This window comes from Falco cherrug, chromosome Z (assembly GCF_023634085.1).
Source record: "Falco cherrug isolate bFalChe1 chromosome Z, bFalChe1.pri, whole genome shotgun sequence".
Lineage (NCBI taxonomy): Eukaryota > Metazoa > Chordata > Aves > Falconiformes > Falconidae > Falco > Falco cherrug.
In genome coordinates this window covers 35,703,003-35,720,151 of record NC_073720.1, presented here as the reverse complement: position 1 = coordinate 35,720,151, position 17,149 = coordinate 35,703,003, and the positions used below count along the sequence as shown (strand labels likewise).

The following is a 17,149-nucleotide window of genomic DNA, read 5'->3' as shown; positions in this document are numbered from 1 at the left end:
GATACTTTGTATAGTCCATATGGTGAAAAATACAATCTTATTAAAATCTTAATAGTCTAATTTTTAAAGGAGAATTATGACATTTTGTGGCTTTTAAATAAAATAGGAGTAAGATGACTACACAAAATTAAGAATTCCTTGAGTTCTTGAATTGGTTTCTTCTGCTATTTTTTTAGTCTTAAAAGTAACATACTATACTATGAAGATAGTAATGACATTTTACTAGCTTTAGCACAAAAATCGCTTACTCAAACTTTATTAGAAATATTTGCCACCCACTTCCCCTAAGAGAAGTATCTTAGCCCATGAGGAAAGAAATAAAGCAAGTCTGCAGTAAAAAGATTATTTCATTGACTGCATTTTGCTTTGTATGCTTGTCATTCATGTCAGAATAACAACTACCGTACTGCTAGCAGAAATGCTCCTATTATACCTAGTCCAACAGAGCAAAAGACCCAATGCAGTATCAATGGGAAATACAGCCTACCCTCTCTCATAACTGTTTTGCTATAAAAAGTCGTGCCAAGGTGATGTATGTCATAGTGGACTAAAGCTAGTATTTATGACATTCATTTTATTTATTTTAGTTTCAGTATCTCAGACTTTGCGGAGATTTTAAAAATGCACAGTATAATAATAGGACTAAGTTTGAAGTCATTGTCACCATGTTTCAAAGAGAGTCAGAAAATCAAAAATACTAGTTCTCTGTCTTGCCCTCAATCTGATCACTGGTAAAGCTCTATCAGACAACAGCATCTTTTCCAGATGTTTTTGGTATACCACGTGCATTCTTAGACTAGCTGAATTTCACACTGTCCTATCTACTGTAGGAAATTAAGTATCCTGTGAACATTTTTGCTGTGTTCCTTCTTTTTTTTCTCTCAGAGGAAGCTGATTCCTCTAGTGGTCTTTGATGTCTTTTCATCTGCATCATGCCAATCAGTGCAGCTCAGGGCTGAGATATTTATTCACAGAGACTTTAGTACCTCTCTGACGTACAGTGAGGCCACATACAGCCCCATCTCCAGTCCAAGACTTAGCTAGGCTTTTTCTCTAGTAACTTTGAGATTAAGTTCCTTTCAGTTTTAATGAAAACAACATTAACTAGTAGATTTTGGCACATAGGGCAAACCCATTTTTCTTTTCCAGTTTAAAAGCTGTCATCCAGTAAGTACTCATGCTCAAAGACTTGCCATGTGGGTTACAGTTTCACCTTACGAAGGAATTTTTCTTCTGCCAGTATTTATACAATGCATGTACTAGCTTGCTATGAAACTAACAATGAAAACAACAACCTCCACTAGAAAATGGAGAATTCTCCATCATGAAGTCAGATGCATGATATGACTGTGACTTCTCCATTCAGAATGGTTCAGTTTTCTGAATTTCTATATGGTAGTTCATGAAATCTTCAGGTAAAAGAATCATGCAGTGAGAACAAAAGGAAGATAGGTGTAAATAAATAAAGAAAAGAAACAGAAGATGCTGTGGAAATTTTAGAAATTGCATCTTTCCCTTACCCTGGATTTGCTGGAAGGGCTTGGTCCAGGAAGAAGGTTTGAATTTTAAATGTGAGCTGCACAGGAATGAGGGGAAGGAAGAGGAGTGCTATGTTGAAATAAAATCAGCAGGGTTCCTATATTTGTCTCAGTCCAAAGCTATTAAGTGAAAGAAATTCAGGTTTGCAAAGTCAAAGATAATTTCTAACAAAATAAAACAAAACAACAGAAAATGAAAACATGTCACAGATCTCAGTGTTTCTCTAAAAGCTGGCAGAACTGCCATGTTGTTTTTTACTTTAAAACAGAGATAGTAGAGAATAAATACTAAAAACTGAGAGAAGAAATTTAATCCTATTGTTATAGGTTACTATAATAATAGTAAAAAACCCCAAATTAATTAGTTTATTTTTGTATTGTTCCTTAGGATATAAAAAATAGAATTTTAGCATACTGAACATACCTGTTTCCTTTTATTCAGTTTATTTAATTCTTTAAAATGCTTTCAAATTACTTGAGAACGTCATAGATTTGATTCTTTTTTTAGTTACATAGAGATTTTTAGCAAAGTAATTATCTACAATTCATTGATAACAAGGCTAGTTCTTCATGACTTTTAAAGTAAAACTGTTTTTACATTTAGTCTGGCTTTTCTTGTTTTTTACTGACAAAGTATTTTTAATCCATCTATTGTAACTTCATTTTGACCCTGAAGGCTAAGGCATATTTTCATTACTCAGTTGCTTCCAGGAGCCTTGCCTGATTAACATTCATTGCTGGTAAACATTTTTTTAAGCCTCCCCTTATGCCTATTCCATTCCTTTTTGCTTCCCTTCAGCAGCAATTCCCAAAGTGGCCAATGCAGCACAGCGAGGATGCACTATGTTATCTTGTGGGTACTCTAACCCAGTATTTCGGTTTAAAGCCTGCCACACTGGTAGGAATGATGTGATGTACTGTTTGCTTTGTGTTACTCTGAGATCATCGTTAATGCAAGTCAAGCTGAGGTAAAAGCAAATGAGAATATCCAAGTATTAGGGCATCCAAGACAAATAATACTGGTTTAAAGGTTTATAAGACACAAGTGACAGAAAGGAAATAATGCTTAGTTGCCCCAAGATCAAATAAAAAGCCTTCCTTTTCCATCCTTGTATTCAGATGGTACATACATTACCATATGGTCAAGGGTTTAGTCCTCATGCAAATTTGACATCCTCAGGTGCTAAGTAAGGTTTTCCCTGGGGATAAACCACAGGCTCTAATTTACATATGTTCACACTCACACCTCCTTGGATTTCCCTGGGGGTCCATTCAGATTAAATTTCTATTTTTTCCTTCCTGGCCACCCCCAGGACATTTTAAGGCAATCAGGAAGAGGTTAGACCGTTCTCCCTGTCCCCAGCTTTAGTGGCTGACAGCCCTGGGTTTGAATATGCCAGTGTCCTTGGATGTGGTCAGGTGAGATTATCCCTGACCAGACATTAAGGAGTCAGCTAAGGGCTGCTCCAGTGCCTGGTAAGCCCTAAACAGACTGTGACCCTTTCTGAAGTGCCCTTTTCTGCTGTGCTGGGCTATATCAACATCTCAGTGAAGCCTTTTCTCATTGTGAACGTTTTACTGCCTGAAAAAAATTCTGATTTACTAATTGCACTTCATACTCTTACAGAACTGGGATTAATACCACCAGATACTCATTGGCAACTCTGAAATACATCTAAGGCCACTTTTATAGCTATGATCTCCCTTGACTAACTATAAAATGCCCAGAGAGGTTTAGAATAAAGGTATTTCAAAAGCGGACGATGTTGTTTGGTGCCCATCATTACTGAATTTACATTTTACAGAGAAGGCATTGTCCCATGTAGACCACTCAATACCATAGGATAAAATCTTAGGAGATGTCTTCGAAAATTATGTTTTACCCTCTCTTTTTAAGGAGACAATCCAGTAAGGAAAAAAATAGACTTGCTATGTGCAAAAGCAATAAAACCAATGATTTTTTAATTAGCACTTGGAATTCTTCTTCCCAGACATAGTAGAGGCTGGTTTTTTGTAAGGTAGTAGTGAAACTACTTGATCTTGCCCCCTTAAGTGTGGTGCTAAGAAGTTCACTACAAGGCAAAGCTTCAGGCAGGAGCAAAACTGTGCTTGCTTCTTGATTCCCAGGTGAGCAGGATAAATTCTGTGGGACCTGAGAGTGCAAATTACCAACGTGTTTCTGGAGCAGCAATGATGGACTTCTGCAACATTCATCCACAATTCTCCAGGCTGTTTAGGTGACAGTACCTGCTTACTTGTCTCTTTTAACACCTATGCTGCTGCACATAAATTGCTGTGATGTGCTAACCACTTTATCATTTTATTACACTTTATTACATCATAAATTTTTATATCTTCTTAACGATCCTACAAGAAGCTTAATTGTTTATAGGAACATCTTAATTAACTAGAGTTCACTAGGTTAAGCAGAACACAAATTGAAAGAGCTCTAAATGAAACAAACCCTACCGCTCCATTCCATATAGCTTCGTAAGGTTAAACCGGGATTTGACTGCAAGAATAAAAAAATCATACTGCTTTCAGATGTTACAAAGTAATGCTAATACCATGGGTAGATTTACCTCTGCTTTCTGTTTTGCAAATGTGAAATTCAATGGAAAAACTTTTCTTTTTTTCTTTCTCTCTCTCTTTTTTTTTTTTTTTTATACCTACTAGGAAGAATAGGAAGAATTTAAATTTGAGCTGTAGCATTATGAGGAAACTTGCCCCAGATTAATTTAGCAGACAATAGTGCTACTTTATTATACCATTTCCATCTGGATTTTAGAAATAGAAAAGATAATACAAGAAATGTATAACATGAGTCTCAAAGACATCTCTAATTATATTCTAATTGATTACAGTCATTTTTTCTGAAGTATATTTAACAAGAGCTTTGTGAAATGGTCACAGTACATGAACTGGGGTTGGAAAAATTGATCTTTATGAATGGTACAACTAGCTGTATGAACCAGTCTTCCCAGGGTCTGAACATCTTCAGCTGTCAACAGCTCTAAGTCAGCAGGCTTTCCTGGGAAAAGTGAGTTGATTTAGCAAATGTGGGAGAGCATTTCATAGTCTTGAACCAGAGTTATACCCCAGACTGAAACTTGCCTTTGTGAGATGCCTCTACAATGCAGTACTCCATCCAAACAGAATGATGTTAACAGGTGAGCAGTGCCTGCTGTATTTTCATTAGTTTTCAAAGCTGCATAAAAGATAGGATGCCTAGAGAAGTGGTGGAATTTCCCCCACTATAAATATCAAAGACTCAGCTTCACAGGGCCAGAGATAACCTAATCTGAGGTCCTGCTTTCAGTAGAAGGCTGCATCAGTCTACAGAAATTCCTTCCAACCTGTGAAACTGTGGATCACAGTGAAATTCAAGGTGCATTTGGATTAAGATGGAAATCCTCCAGATCCAGACCACAATTCAGGACTCCCAAATGTGCTTCTGTCTCACTCTGTATAATATGTCAACCAGATGGTATTAGGACCATTAAGACACATATTAACTCCTATCTCACCGTTATTAAGGGAGAAAATATTTTTGAGAAGGTGTTAATGGCTGATAGGAAGGAGGCATGTGGCTTTGGAGACAAGAGATAGGGAAGACTGAGGATGAATGACTAGGTAATAGAAAAAGATACGTTAATTTAGTGGCTTCCACTATAACTTTTATGTTTCAGCAATGACACCATCTATCTCTGTTTCAAGGAGCGGCAAAAGTGGAGCTGCCTAGCAAAGAAGTCTGAGCCAGCAGTCAAGCGCAACTCCAGCACTAGCCGTGCATGTACCATGGGCACAGTTCCTTGAGGTCTGATCGGGGCAGACAGAACCAGGTGCTAGTAACTGGGTCCGTTGACAACCTCAGGCATGACAAGGGAATGAGCCAGGTCAGGGGTCCATCCAGGGGCTCCAATCAGGAACAAAAGAAGTGGGGGCCAGAGACAGAGCTGAGGACCAGGCTGTAACATGGGTCTGAGGGTCATCTGGAAGACAGGACTACAGACGGGCACACCTACAATGTACCTTAGATAGGGAATGAAGCTCCAGGCCTGAGCTTCAGTAGGGACTGAGATGGACTGGCATGGACTGAGAATGTAGGGGAGGGGTCTCTGGAGAAGGTGGTCAGTGCAGTGAAGACCAGTCGGTGAACTCAGGCTCATGACACTAGGGACTGATCAATAGCTGCTGTCTTTAGCAAAGGTGACAGATGATGGCAACACACACAAAAGCAGCTGTGTGTTCAGATGCTCACATACATGATTGATATAATGTCTGTCTCCATCAGGGCTGAAGTCATCCCTTACTTAGGCACAAATGCACCCACTGACAGAGGAGGACTGCAAGGCCCAAATCCCACAGAAAAGAGGCTCTGTCTCATCTTCATACCATGGTCCCCATAGTCAGGTGGATTCATTAATGCAGCATGTCCATGCAGGAAGTGTGTAGTAGCCCAGATGTTTTCCTGAGAAGTAGGAACGAAGATCCTTTACAGCTTGTCCCTTTGAACACTTTAGTTATCAACAAGGAGGAGGAAGAAAAAACCTGTTTGTTTGTTTGTTTGTTTGTTTATTTATTTATTTATGAGGTCAGTTCTGAATTAAACACATGCTCATGAGGTACCACTACCCAAAGTCAGGTCTAACCTTCTTTTTTAGGAGAAAGCCTTTTGGGTTTTTTTTTTGTTCTTTTTTTTAATCTGCAATCATGTTTTCTACTATCGAAGTAAAAGGGGTTTTTTTGTATAGAAAGAAAAAATAAAAGAAAACACCTGTTTGGCTTGCAGGAATTGGCCAGGAAGGCTGTTTTCCTGACAGGCCAAAAGCGACCAGCACAGGGCCCCTTTAAAAAGAAAAGTCAGGATATTTTTTTCCCCCTATTTCATGTGAGCATTGGCAGAAACTCTGACAAGCAGTTCTTCATATTTTATTATGTTCTTGTCTGGCAGAATCTCTGTCAGGCAAAAACCTTGTCAGCGGAAAACCTGTCGTAGGATCAGAGGAGACAAAAACAGGTGTCACAGAGGCAGTCAAAACTGAAGGAAAAAAAAGATTAGACTAAAGAGAGAAAGGCAGACAATTACATTAATGCCATTGCTTTTATCTTATAGATGCGTGTTATTATCTCAGGGTGCTGAGTGCGCAATTGCCTCAAAGAAAAGTAGACAGGAGACAAGGGGAAACTTGATAGTTATTAACTGAAGAGGCAGTGTGTCAAAGCTGGATGGGGTTCAAAGTTTTGCAAAGGGATAAAAAAAATTGCAGACAGCAAGCAACGTCTGTGAACAAACTGTGGTTCTGCTTTCGGCTACATGAACCTAGTAGCAATCTAAATGTTTCAACTTGGAGTAAGATCATAGACAGAAAAATTAATGAAAGTTTTCATTCAGACTTTTTTTAATAACATTTATTTTGTGTACATGCAACTGAAGTGCTGGGGGTTTTTTTTGATCTGTTATAAAAATGTTGTTAAGAGCATGAGGCATGGTGAGGCATGAAGACATTTATCAGTTTAGTTGCTGTGTTGTTTGGGGTTGAAACACCTATTATCAACACATGTTTAATTTTAAAATGCTATTAAGAATCCTTTTACTAAGTGTGAACATCTGTACATGCAAGCTGTAAATTAGAAGATCACATATGTGTCCCTCTGTCAGAGACTAAATGCATTTGGCAAATGGTTTCCATTATTATCTTTTAAATACAGTAAAAAGCACAAGGAAAAGTTGGTTTCGCCTGTGAATCAGAATATGCTTTACTTACTTGCCTTCTATAATCTTTTGAAATCTACAACGTCTTAGAGAACATTTCTATCTGGATTAAATTGTGAAAGGGGTGAAGACAGAACTGAAATGGAGATCACCAAAGGATCCCATGTTGTAGCTGGAACTTATACCCAGACCGCTTCAGGATGTTCACCCACCCATATAAATGTTAATGTCCCATGCTCTCTGCCCTTGTTCCAGGGATGAATGGAGTAATTTCCTACACCATAAAAATATTTGAGCCATTCAGTGGACACTGGCAAGTTTTCTTGTCCTTAGTCATCTTCTAAGCATAATATTTTTGAGGAGCAATTTTTTCCACCTACAAAATGGCACCATGTTACAGGTGGTAATAAATCTCCATCCTGAGGAAGGCTAGCTTAGACCACCTCTTATGACTGCAGTAGTTTGTCTGTCCCTGCAGCATTTTAGTCATTCATAAGCTACTTTCTATTCTTGAAAGGATTTGTTACTTCTTTTTCTGTCATTAATGGAAAAAAAAGAAAATCTTGAACTCCAAAAATGTGAAGCTGTGTATATTCACTACTACAATCAACAGCAAACTACAGCGCTTCACATTGCCATTAATAATACTGTATCTGCTTTACCATACTTGACAGGCAGTTGTTGCAGAAGTGTTATGGAATCCTTTTAAGTTGGTATTTTATATTTGATCTGTCTGCCAATTTCAGTTTTTCTTGCTGCAGAAAGTGGCCTTGTTATTTAGATTTAAAAAAAAATACCTCTGGAAAGCTCTTTGTTGTTTTTGTTATTGTTTGGACACAGACTACCTTCCCACCCCGCCCCCCCCACCCCCCCCCCCCTCCATTTTCCTGTTGACCCTTGAACAAACCTAAAAGATGATGACATTTATAAAATTCTATATTGTCACGTGTCTGTGTGTGTATGTACTCCAACTGTATACCTTTTTGGTAAGTTAGAGAACCGGCTAGAGAGCATGCAAGAAAATCTGGAGTGGGACTATTTCAGAGCCCAAATGTAAAACTGAAATGGAAAGAGTTCCATAATGACCTGTATATTCCAACCTATGGACTTCTTTGTGGTGTTCTGAGATACACAGCCAGGCAAATCAGCTGAGAGAAAGGGTTTCACTAGACCTTTTCATCCCTCTCTATGATACCTAAATACTTATCTAGGACCAGGAAATTGGCAAGAGGTATGTGTTTTTACAAACCCGATTACATTGAAAACTAAGATATTTTAAATTCTTTTATATTCAGTAAAGGCAAAATGTCATGCTTTCATTGTAACTATTAAAAAAAGAATGAGACCTCTAAAATACAAAATTAATCACTGCATACTTCTATTTCTTTTGCTCAACAAAAATGGAATGCTTTTCTTTAAAAAAAAAGCATGGCTTTGGCTTTGGTTTACCTTGCCTACTGCACATTGGGAATGAAGGGGTCTAAGGTCCGTGGGACCCATGAAATAGCCACAGTATAGATGAAATGAAAGATTTTCTTTCTACTTCTATCTTTGCTAATATCAGAGTTAGATAAGAAAACCAGTGCTGAAAATTTCCTAATTCATGTACTAATTATCCAATCAGTCATTTTGGGTGTTGAAGACAATCTTCTTTAACGTCTTCTACTTCTTTGTCATCCTTTTTTGCCCACCTTTTACAAAAGTTAAAATTCCTGAAAGAAGTACTTGAAATTTAGAATTTACCATGGAAATACTACTTAGCTGTATGCTGTTGTAGTAAAACACAAGGACCTTTTTAGGATGTTCCACAAAATTCCTAAGTATATGATTTTAAGATTCGTTAGATCTCTTTTTCCTCTGTCAGTGAACAGCTTTTCACTCACACTGAAGTAAAGAATATCAGGCTATCAGGGCAGTCCTAAGAATTGAATATGCTATTAAAAGGTAACCTTCTTAATTTAAGCACTTAGTGGAAACCAACATAGTCATGTTTTCAGAAAAGATTGTGCAGGTTACAACCAAAAAGTCACAAACATGTTAAGACTTTTCTGGGTGAACTTTTGAGTGCACTGAAAGAAGCGTGAATACCTCATGCTGCACCAGGAAGGGACTTTTAATGCATGGCTTATGATATTCAGTCACTGATATCTTAATAAGGACACATCTGTTTATGTCATTTTGCTGGTATGATAAAACTCATTCTTTTATATAGCATGTTTCGTCTTGAAGTCTTCTAAGCACTTGTGAAATCATACACTGCTGCAGATACTGTTGAATGTATTCACCTGAGAAACAGCATTGTTCATTAGCATATAGGAATTGAACCAATAGTTTAGCACAGAAATGTGAGGAATGCATTATTCACATGAAATCAGATGGGCAATTCAGGAATTTTTTGTGAGATTTGGCAAGAAGGCTAAAGTTAGTACTCTTGTCCTTACAGAAAACCCAACAGTGACACTCAAGTCCTTCTTTTATCTCTTATTTGAAAAAGTATGTGTCTAACAACATAAATGGCTTCTTGAATCCACCTAAAACACTGGCATTAGTTCACTAATGATACCAGGGGAGAAATCAGAAGTACTACAGAAAGCAACTTCTGTCAACTGTTTCCTTTAGCAATCTCTTTTAAAGAAAAAAGAACAAATTACAAATAGTGAAAAGTTTCATCCTCCTGCCAAGTGCAAGGGGGTTCAATAATCGATGATCTGATAGAATGTCAGATGTTTCCATGCTATTATTTCTCATATGGGTGCAAGTGCATTTCCTTTCTCTTAATGTAGAAATTTTTTTTTTTTTTTTTTTGCGGTATCATGAGGTCTGTCTTCAGTTTGCAAATGTTCTTACACACCCATGCAAAAATGCATGCTTTGTTGTGTTGTAAGTTACACATTTCTGTGCGTATCCTGACTTGTACTTCAAAAGGATGAAATTCACTGCTTATTTGTTTATTACATAATGTGCAGAATAAGACCACAAATCAAAATTGGAGATAATTTCACTGTCACTTGAAATGTTAATTCAGCAGCAGACTAATTCTTATTTGTCTGTGTGTGTGTTTTGAGAAGTGGTCGTGTATAGATAATTTTACTTGAAACAAATGTTGCGGATAAATGGAATAGTACAGGATAGCTTGTGAAAATTTCTGTCCATTGGTCAAAGAGTGTGTTTAGCAATTTAAAAGGACCTTTTTAGTATTTCTTGTTTTCACTTCTGTTTCAGCTAGGCCTTTCCAAAGCTATTATCCTCAGAGTGGTCAAATTACATGAAGTGGGTAAATGTCCACAGAGTTTTGTCATCTCATTCTAGTTAGTAGTTTTATAACTCATTCAATAGTCTTTAGATAAAAACATCTTACAGTCATTCTGTCTTGGGCCAAAGTAGAATCATGACCTTAAAATCTTCAGCAAGCCAAGTCTTCTTTAGCTGGAGGAACTTCCTTTTCGTCACTGCAGCCATAGGTTTTACTCTTAAGTAAAGAGAAACAAAGACAAATATTAAGATGTATGAGCAGTACAGTATGATACAGTGATTAAAAAGCATTGAGTATTCAGAAAACATTCATTCATGTCTTTAATCCAGTCTGAATTTGTATGAACTTGGAGAAGGCAGTTAACTTCTTCGGACCCTATCTCATTCTGCAAGACTGAAGGTGGAAAGCTCAAAATGATCCAGATCTACTTAATTATTTTGTCTGGTAGAAGGTGTTACATCTGTTAACACTAATATTATTTACAGCATTCTTATGGCAAGTATTAGTAGTATTTTTTTTTTAATATTAGCATTTTATTGTATTTTACTCCTTCCAAATGGTTGGTCTGCCCCCCCAGGTACACATATATATGCAGCACAACCTGCACACTAACAAAATCAATTTTCTAGCCTTTCCACCTGAGTACTTTGATGACACATCTGTTATGGTAGTAGCAAAATAACCATGTTACAAAAATACCATACATAAAGGGGGGGGGGGGGGGGGGAAGGGGGAAGTGTGTGTGTGGGGAGTACTTGACCTGGTTCATCTTTAGGCAAATCCCATTCATTAGACCTTGTAAATAAAAAAGTCCCACATTCAGTCCCACATGATGAAGCCTATATAGCTGAAGTTCTTTGGAAGAAGAGCTTTTAGAAGAAAAATTGCACCCTTCACATTCTGCAGTATAAATGTCCTGTGGAGAGACATAGGACTGCAGTCCCTAGGCTTGCCAATTCCTTATCTTTTTTGAACGTTAAATTAATATTTAAAGCTATTTATTCAAAGTTGACTTAATCACTAGAATAGGAAAGATCAGACAAATCAGTTGCAAGAAGTGAAGTATGAGGAAACCAGAACTCTTTGACAAAGTATTCCTTGGAGTAAATGTGTTGAATGAAGCCAGCGAGTAAATGATAAGGGCCTTTGCGCTCTGGATGTAAGAAAGCAATTTATCAAGAGTACATGAACTCTCCAGTGACCATAAGCCACGAAGAAACCAAAGTAGAGGAGAAGTCCCTATAAAATTATTTTAAATGCTCAGAAAGTTTTGTTTTAAAAAAGCAGTGAGAAGCTTAGGTGCTGCAACATAGTCCATAAAATGGAAAGAAAATTCAATTTAAACATTGATACTCAGTAAAGTGTGTGATGTCATGTGCAATTCCATCATATTTAACTTCACAAGGGGATAAGTTACCTTCATTCTGCAAACCTCCCCTCCCCTCATCTCTATTCACATCACAGTGAATAACATGAAATTCACACAGAAGGGTAAAACAAACTAACCTGCTCAAGTAGCAGAGAATTCTTGACAGAATTTATGGTAAATCAGGGGAGTAAGTTTTAATGTTTTTAAAAGGCTGGAGTTCAGAGTGTATCTGTTTGGTTTTTTCCCCCTAGAGGTTAAATCTCAAACCTTTAAGAGTCCAAATCAATTTTGCTTACCTTCAGTTTTGGTCATCAGTTAACCATAAATTTTCTGTAATTTCTTTATGAATATTGTAGTCTCTGGGGCTCAGCTGAGCACCCTTCTGCTGTAGGAATCACAGTTAATTGTGACCTTTGGAAACTAGGCCTGTTTTGGCCTGCATCTGTGAAAAAGAGTCGCTCGATGACGAGTGGTTTTTCTCAGGGGTCAGTACTGGGACCAGTGCAGTTTAGTATCTTCGTCAATGACGTAGACAGTGGGACTGAGCACACCCTTAGTAGATTGCCGATGACACCAAGCTGAGTGGTGCAGTCAACATGCCTGAGGGACAGGATGCCATCCAGAGGGATGGGCCCATGTGAACATTATGAGATTCCACAAGGCCAAGTGCAAGGTCCTGCACCTGGGTCAGGGCAACCCACAGTATCAATACAGGCTGGGAGATGGAGGAATTGAGAGCAGCCCTGTGGAGAAGGACTTGGGGACACTGATGGATGAAAAGCTGGACTTGAGCTGACAATGTGTGTTCAGAGCCCACAAAGCCAACTGTATTCTGTGCTGCATGAAAAGTAGCATGGCCAAAAGGTCGAGGGAGGTGGTTTTCACCCTCTGCTATGAGAGGTGAGACCCCACATGGAGCACTGCATCCAGCTCTGGAGTCCTCAGCACAGGAAAGACATGGACCTGTTGGAGTGAGTCTGGAGGAGGGCCACAAAAATGATCAGAGGGCTGGAACACCTCTATTATGAGGACCGGCTGAGAGAGTTGGGGTTTCTCAGCCTGGAGAGGAGAAAGGTCTGGGAGAGAGCCTTTCAGTACTTAAAGGGGCTTATAAGAAAGATGGGGACAGACTTTTTTTGTAGCAACAGGACAAGGAGTAATGATTTTAAACTAAAAGAGAGTTGTATTAGATGAGATATAAGGAATAAGGTTTTTTACGATGAGGGTGTTGAAACACTGGAATAGGTTGCCTAGAGAGGTGGTAGCTGCCCCATTCCAGGCAACATTCAGGGTTAGGTTGGATGGGGCTCTGAGCAACCTGATCTAGTTGAAGATGGCCCTGCTTATTGCAGGGGGGCTGAATGAGATGACATTTAAAGGTCCCTTCCAATGCAAACCATTCTGTGATTCTATGACTCTGTGAATCATCCACGTGATACTCCTCTGGAGAATAAGTGCATCTGCCAAATTCATTATGTTTAGATAATCCCTTGGGATAGTTTTCTTGTCTTTTCTTTTAGCTCTTCTCTTATACTTAATTCCTTTTGTTTCAGCCTTGGACAAGCTTAGTACTCAACACCTCTACCACCCAACCCAAGTGGAGATTGTGCAGTCCAATGTTGTGTTTGACATCAGCAGTCTGATGCTTTACGGTACTCAGGCTGTGCCTGTGAGGCTGAAGATACTACTTGACCGACTCTTCAGTGTACTGAAGCAAGAGGAGGTGTTGCATATTCTACATGGCTTAGGCTGGACACTTCGAGACTACGTTCGAGGCTACATCCTTCAGGTAGGAAATAAAGCAAAGTATGTTTCCAAACCCAGTTAACTAGTGACCATGCACCCAAAGAGGTAGAAGGATATGGAGTAAATTTAGTGTGGCATGTTGAAGACTAATGATGGTGTTGGCAAAATAAAATACTTGATTTTTCCTAAGCTAAAAATATGCGCGTTCCTTCGTACCGTTAGTATTTATTTGTACTTGCTTACCCTTATTGTAGGAAATACCTTAAATACTGCAAATACTGAAGTTAGCTAGCTGCATGCCTGATTTGGTCAAAGGCAACTGGCAGGTTTTCAAGGGCTACTGTTTGACTTAAGAAACTAAGATCCAAGTCACCAGCTCCTTCATCTTTTATTTCCTTCTTTAGCAAAGTATCTTACAATGTGTAGATAAAATGGGAGTTGTGATCATGGTTGTGTTGGGAAGTATCCTTACAGGATAATGTATAAACAGGAAAATCCTGTTTATAAGGCCATTTCAAAAAGGTGGCTTTAAATAAAATGTTATATACAGATTGGTTAAGGTAAGCAAACAAAATATAAAATAAGTAAACAAGAGATGCACAGGCTAGCTTTATGAGTATGGTCATGGATTCATATAGTTGCTTATCTGAGGAATTTCATCATCTGTGGGTTCCAAAGTGAGTTATCACATTTTATAGACTATCTCTGATTAAGAATCTAATACTATGTTTCTTAGTTCTGTTAATTGCTACTGACTTTGTGGGAGCTCTGCATCATCTAGAAGTCACCCAGTTATTGAAGTGGACATGGCTGAAAAACTTCAAAAATTCTAGTTTCTGATTTATTTCTTTACTTTCTTAGGCAATGACAGCGTGCTTGGCCCTATACAGAAAATACAGGAATCTTTATTCCTGCTCTGAGGAATTCTGACTGTATTTTTTAATTCCTCTTCAATTTACTGTCTTTCATGAGAAAGAAGTAAATTAGCCTTATGTAATTATATGGAAATCTTCATGTTCTGCATTCTTAAATATTTTCTTAAATGCTCCATACACAGATTTTTTCACAGAAAAGTGTTCTGAATTGTAGAACAGATCTAGAGAAAGCGTAATATAAGGTTATTACTTTAATAATGAGATCCTATTATTCTTATGAGGCTATATAAAGAATGGAGCTCTTTAATTGTTTTAGGATTCTCTCAGGCATCTATTTTGTAAAAGCTGAATGTTACACATATTCAAATACAATAGAATAATTTTTTTCCATTACCAGTCTAAAACTTACATGTAAGTATATACCCATTATATTTAAACAGTAGATATCTACAGATTTTTTATTATATATATGGATGGATATGTATTTATATGTATTGCATTTAATAGGTAATTTAGATACAGATCAATAAAAAGATTAGAAATATGTACTGTAATGGCATTGTATGCATATTGCATCATATTTTAGATTCCTGGATTCTCAATGCTACTGATCAACAGGGCTGAAGAAATAAAATTTGCAGAGGCATACATGTAAAGAAATTCATCCTTTCTAAGATATAACATCAGAAAATTGCTGTTTACAAAATGTGATTAATAGGTGTATTATATTATAAGTATAGAATGTAATTCAGTGTCCCTTACAGACAAGACAACTTACTGAAATCAGTAGTTTTCTTGTTTGGAAGGTCATAGAATCAGGCTCATATTGATTTTGTTTTAAGTATCTGTTGGAATGATCTTCATATATGCAAGAATGTATTGTAATATAATTACAAAGAGTTTTATACAGAATGAGATTGTGACCTGTAAAGGCCTATAATACACCATCAGGTCTGAGTTCAGTTTATCTGGCTAAAGCTCAATCACATCGTAGCCCGCAAGGCATGAATTTTACCATTACTACATTCAACAACAATATATTGAATATTATGTCAGTTAACAGAAAACAATTACCAATGGAAGTTAAGGGCAACCATTACAGTCTTGCCACATATTGACTTGGTTAGCACTCAGCTGTGGATTGTGTTGGTGGATGAATGAAGACCTATGTAAGTGTAGTCAAGCCTGCCTGTTAGTTTAGCTCTAACTTCAAAGAATCACAGACTGGTCAAGGTTAGAAGGGATTCATCTTGTCCAACCCCTGTCGCCAGGCAGCACCACCTAGAGCTTATTGCCCAGGACCATGTCTGGATGGCTTTTGAATAGCTCCAAGGATGGAGCCTCCAAAACTTCTATGGGAAAAAAAAATGCATTTTGTTTCCATTAAAGCTAGGAAGTTGAGTATATAGCAGAAACTGCTTAGTAAAACATATATGAAGAGAAATCTTTGGAAAATTAATCCAATCTATGATAATAAAAAGGTCTTGTTTCAAAAGTAACTCTACTGCATCTATCTGATAAAAAGGAGAAAAGAGACACATGCAGGGAAATTTGAAAGGAAAAGTGTAATAACAGTAGAACAGTGAAAGTACCTACAGAATTACAGGTAATGCCTCCTTCAAGCAAAAGGTGTTGTTCGATGAAACTTGTCATTATAGAACTGGAATTCTTCACAGAATTGTCTGAGGCATGCAAACTCAGCTTTTCCACACAAAAAGCTTCTGACAAAATGCTGTGAGCCTCCTATAGCAGAACTAGATGTATCAAGTACCAAAATAAACAATCCAGAATATCACAGAGTTATGGTATTGTTGGTAGACTGTCATGCAGTGAATTTAGAAAGATCTGACTCTCAGTCTGGAAATATAGTTCTTTTTTAACTTGTTTGTGCAAACCTGTCTAAGTTACAACCTAGTCCAGGCAGTGCTGGGAAGTTTACCATACATTCATACATATTCATTGTACATCAAATACACAAATATATATGTCTAGGAAAATGTATAAATTTGCTATAATGCTATAGTTAGAGAAGCATAAACCAGTAAACTAGCTTGTTTGTTTCTGTACTGATAAAAATAACAATTTTAACTTGTAACTTGACAAAATCATGGTTATCGCGGTTGGGGGGGGGGAGGGGCATGAATGGCAAAGGAAGTTTAGTAGCTTTGGGAACACTTGCTCAGAAATACAGAACTTACTTGGAACGTACAGACCTTGTACTCTTAAGTCTTTTCTGCAAGGACTACGAAAAGTACCAGAACAGGAAAACGGAATGATTGTGACAGATCCCAGAATACTTAACCCTGGTTCAGGTTCCAGTATACAAGAGATTTTACAACCTGGTACAAAATTGGTGGTTTATGCCTTGGGAAGGTCTGAGACATCAATCTGTGCTGAATTTTCTCTTAATCATGATATAAATGTGAAAATACTTTTAAACATTTTCCCTAAATGGAGTTTTCTGAAAGGTGGGGGGAAAAAAAAAAAAGGATCTTACGGCAGATTTATTCTTTCAAAATCAATTATTTTAGTATTTCCAGATATTTTCTTTTCTGTTCAAGATCCATAACAAATCTCCTCTTCCCATGAAAAAAGAAAATACTTTTTCTCAGTAACTTTTGAGAAAAACCTCATCATTGGCTCCACTCAAGA

General features: G+C 37.5%; 1 protein-coding gene across 1 annotated transcript in view; it reads left to right on the top strand.

The window, feature by feature from the left end:
* Window positions 1–17,149, top strand: part of BNC2 (basonuclin 2) — a 237,177-nt gene that overhangs the window by 120,981 nt on the left and 99,047 nt on the right. The window contains exon 3 of the mRNA XM_005441022.4: window positions 13,430–13,665. Coding sequence (XP_005441079.3) covers window positions 13,430–13,665 — 236 coding nt within the window. The remainder of the gene's footprint in view (window positions 1–13,429; window positions 13,666–17,149) is intronic.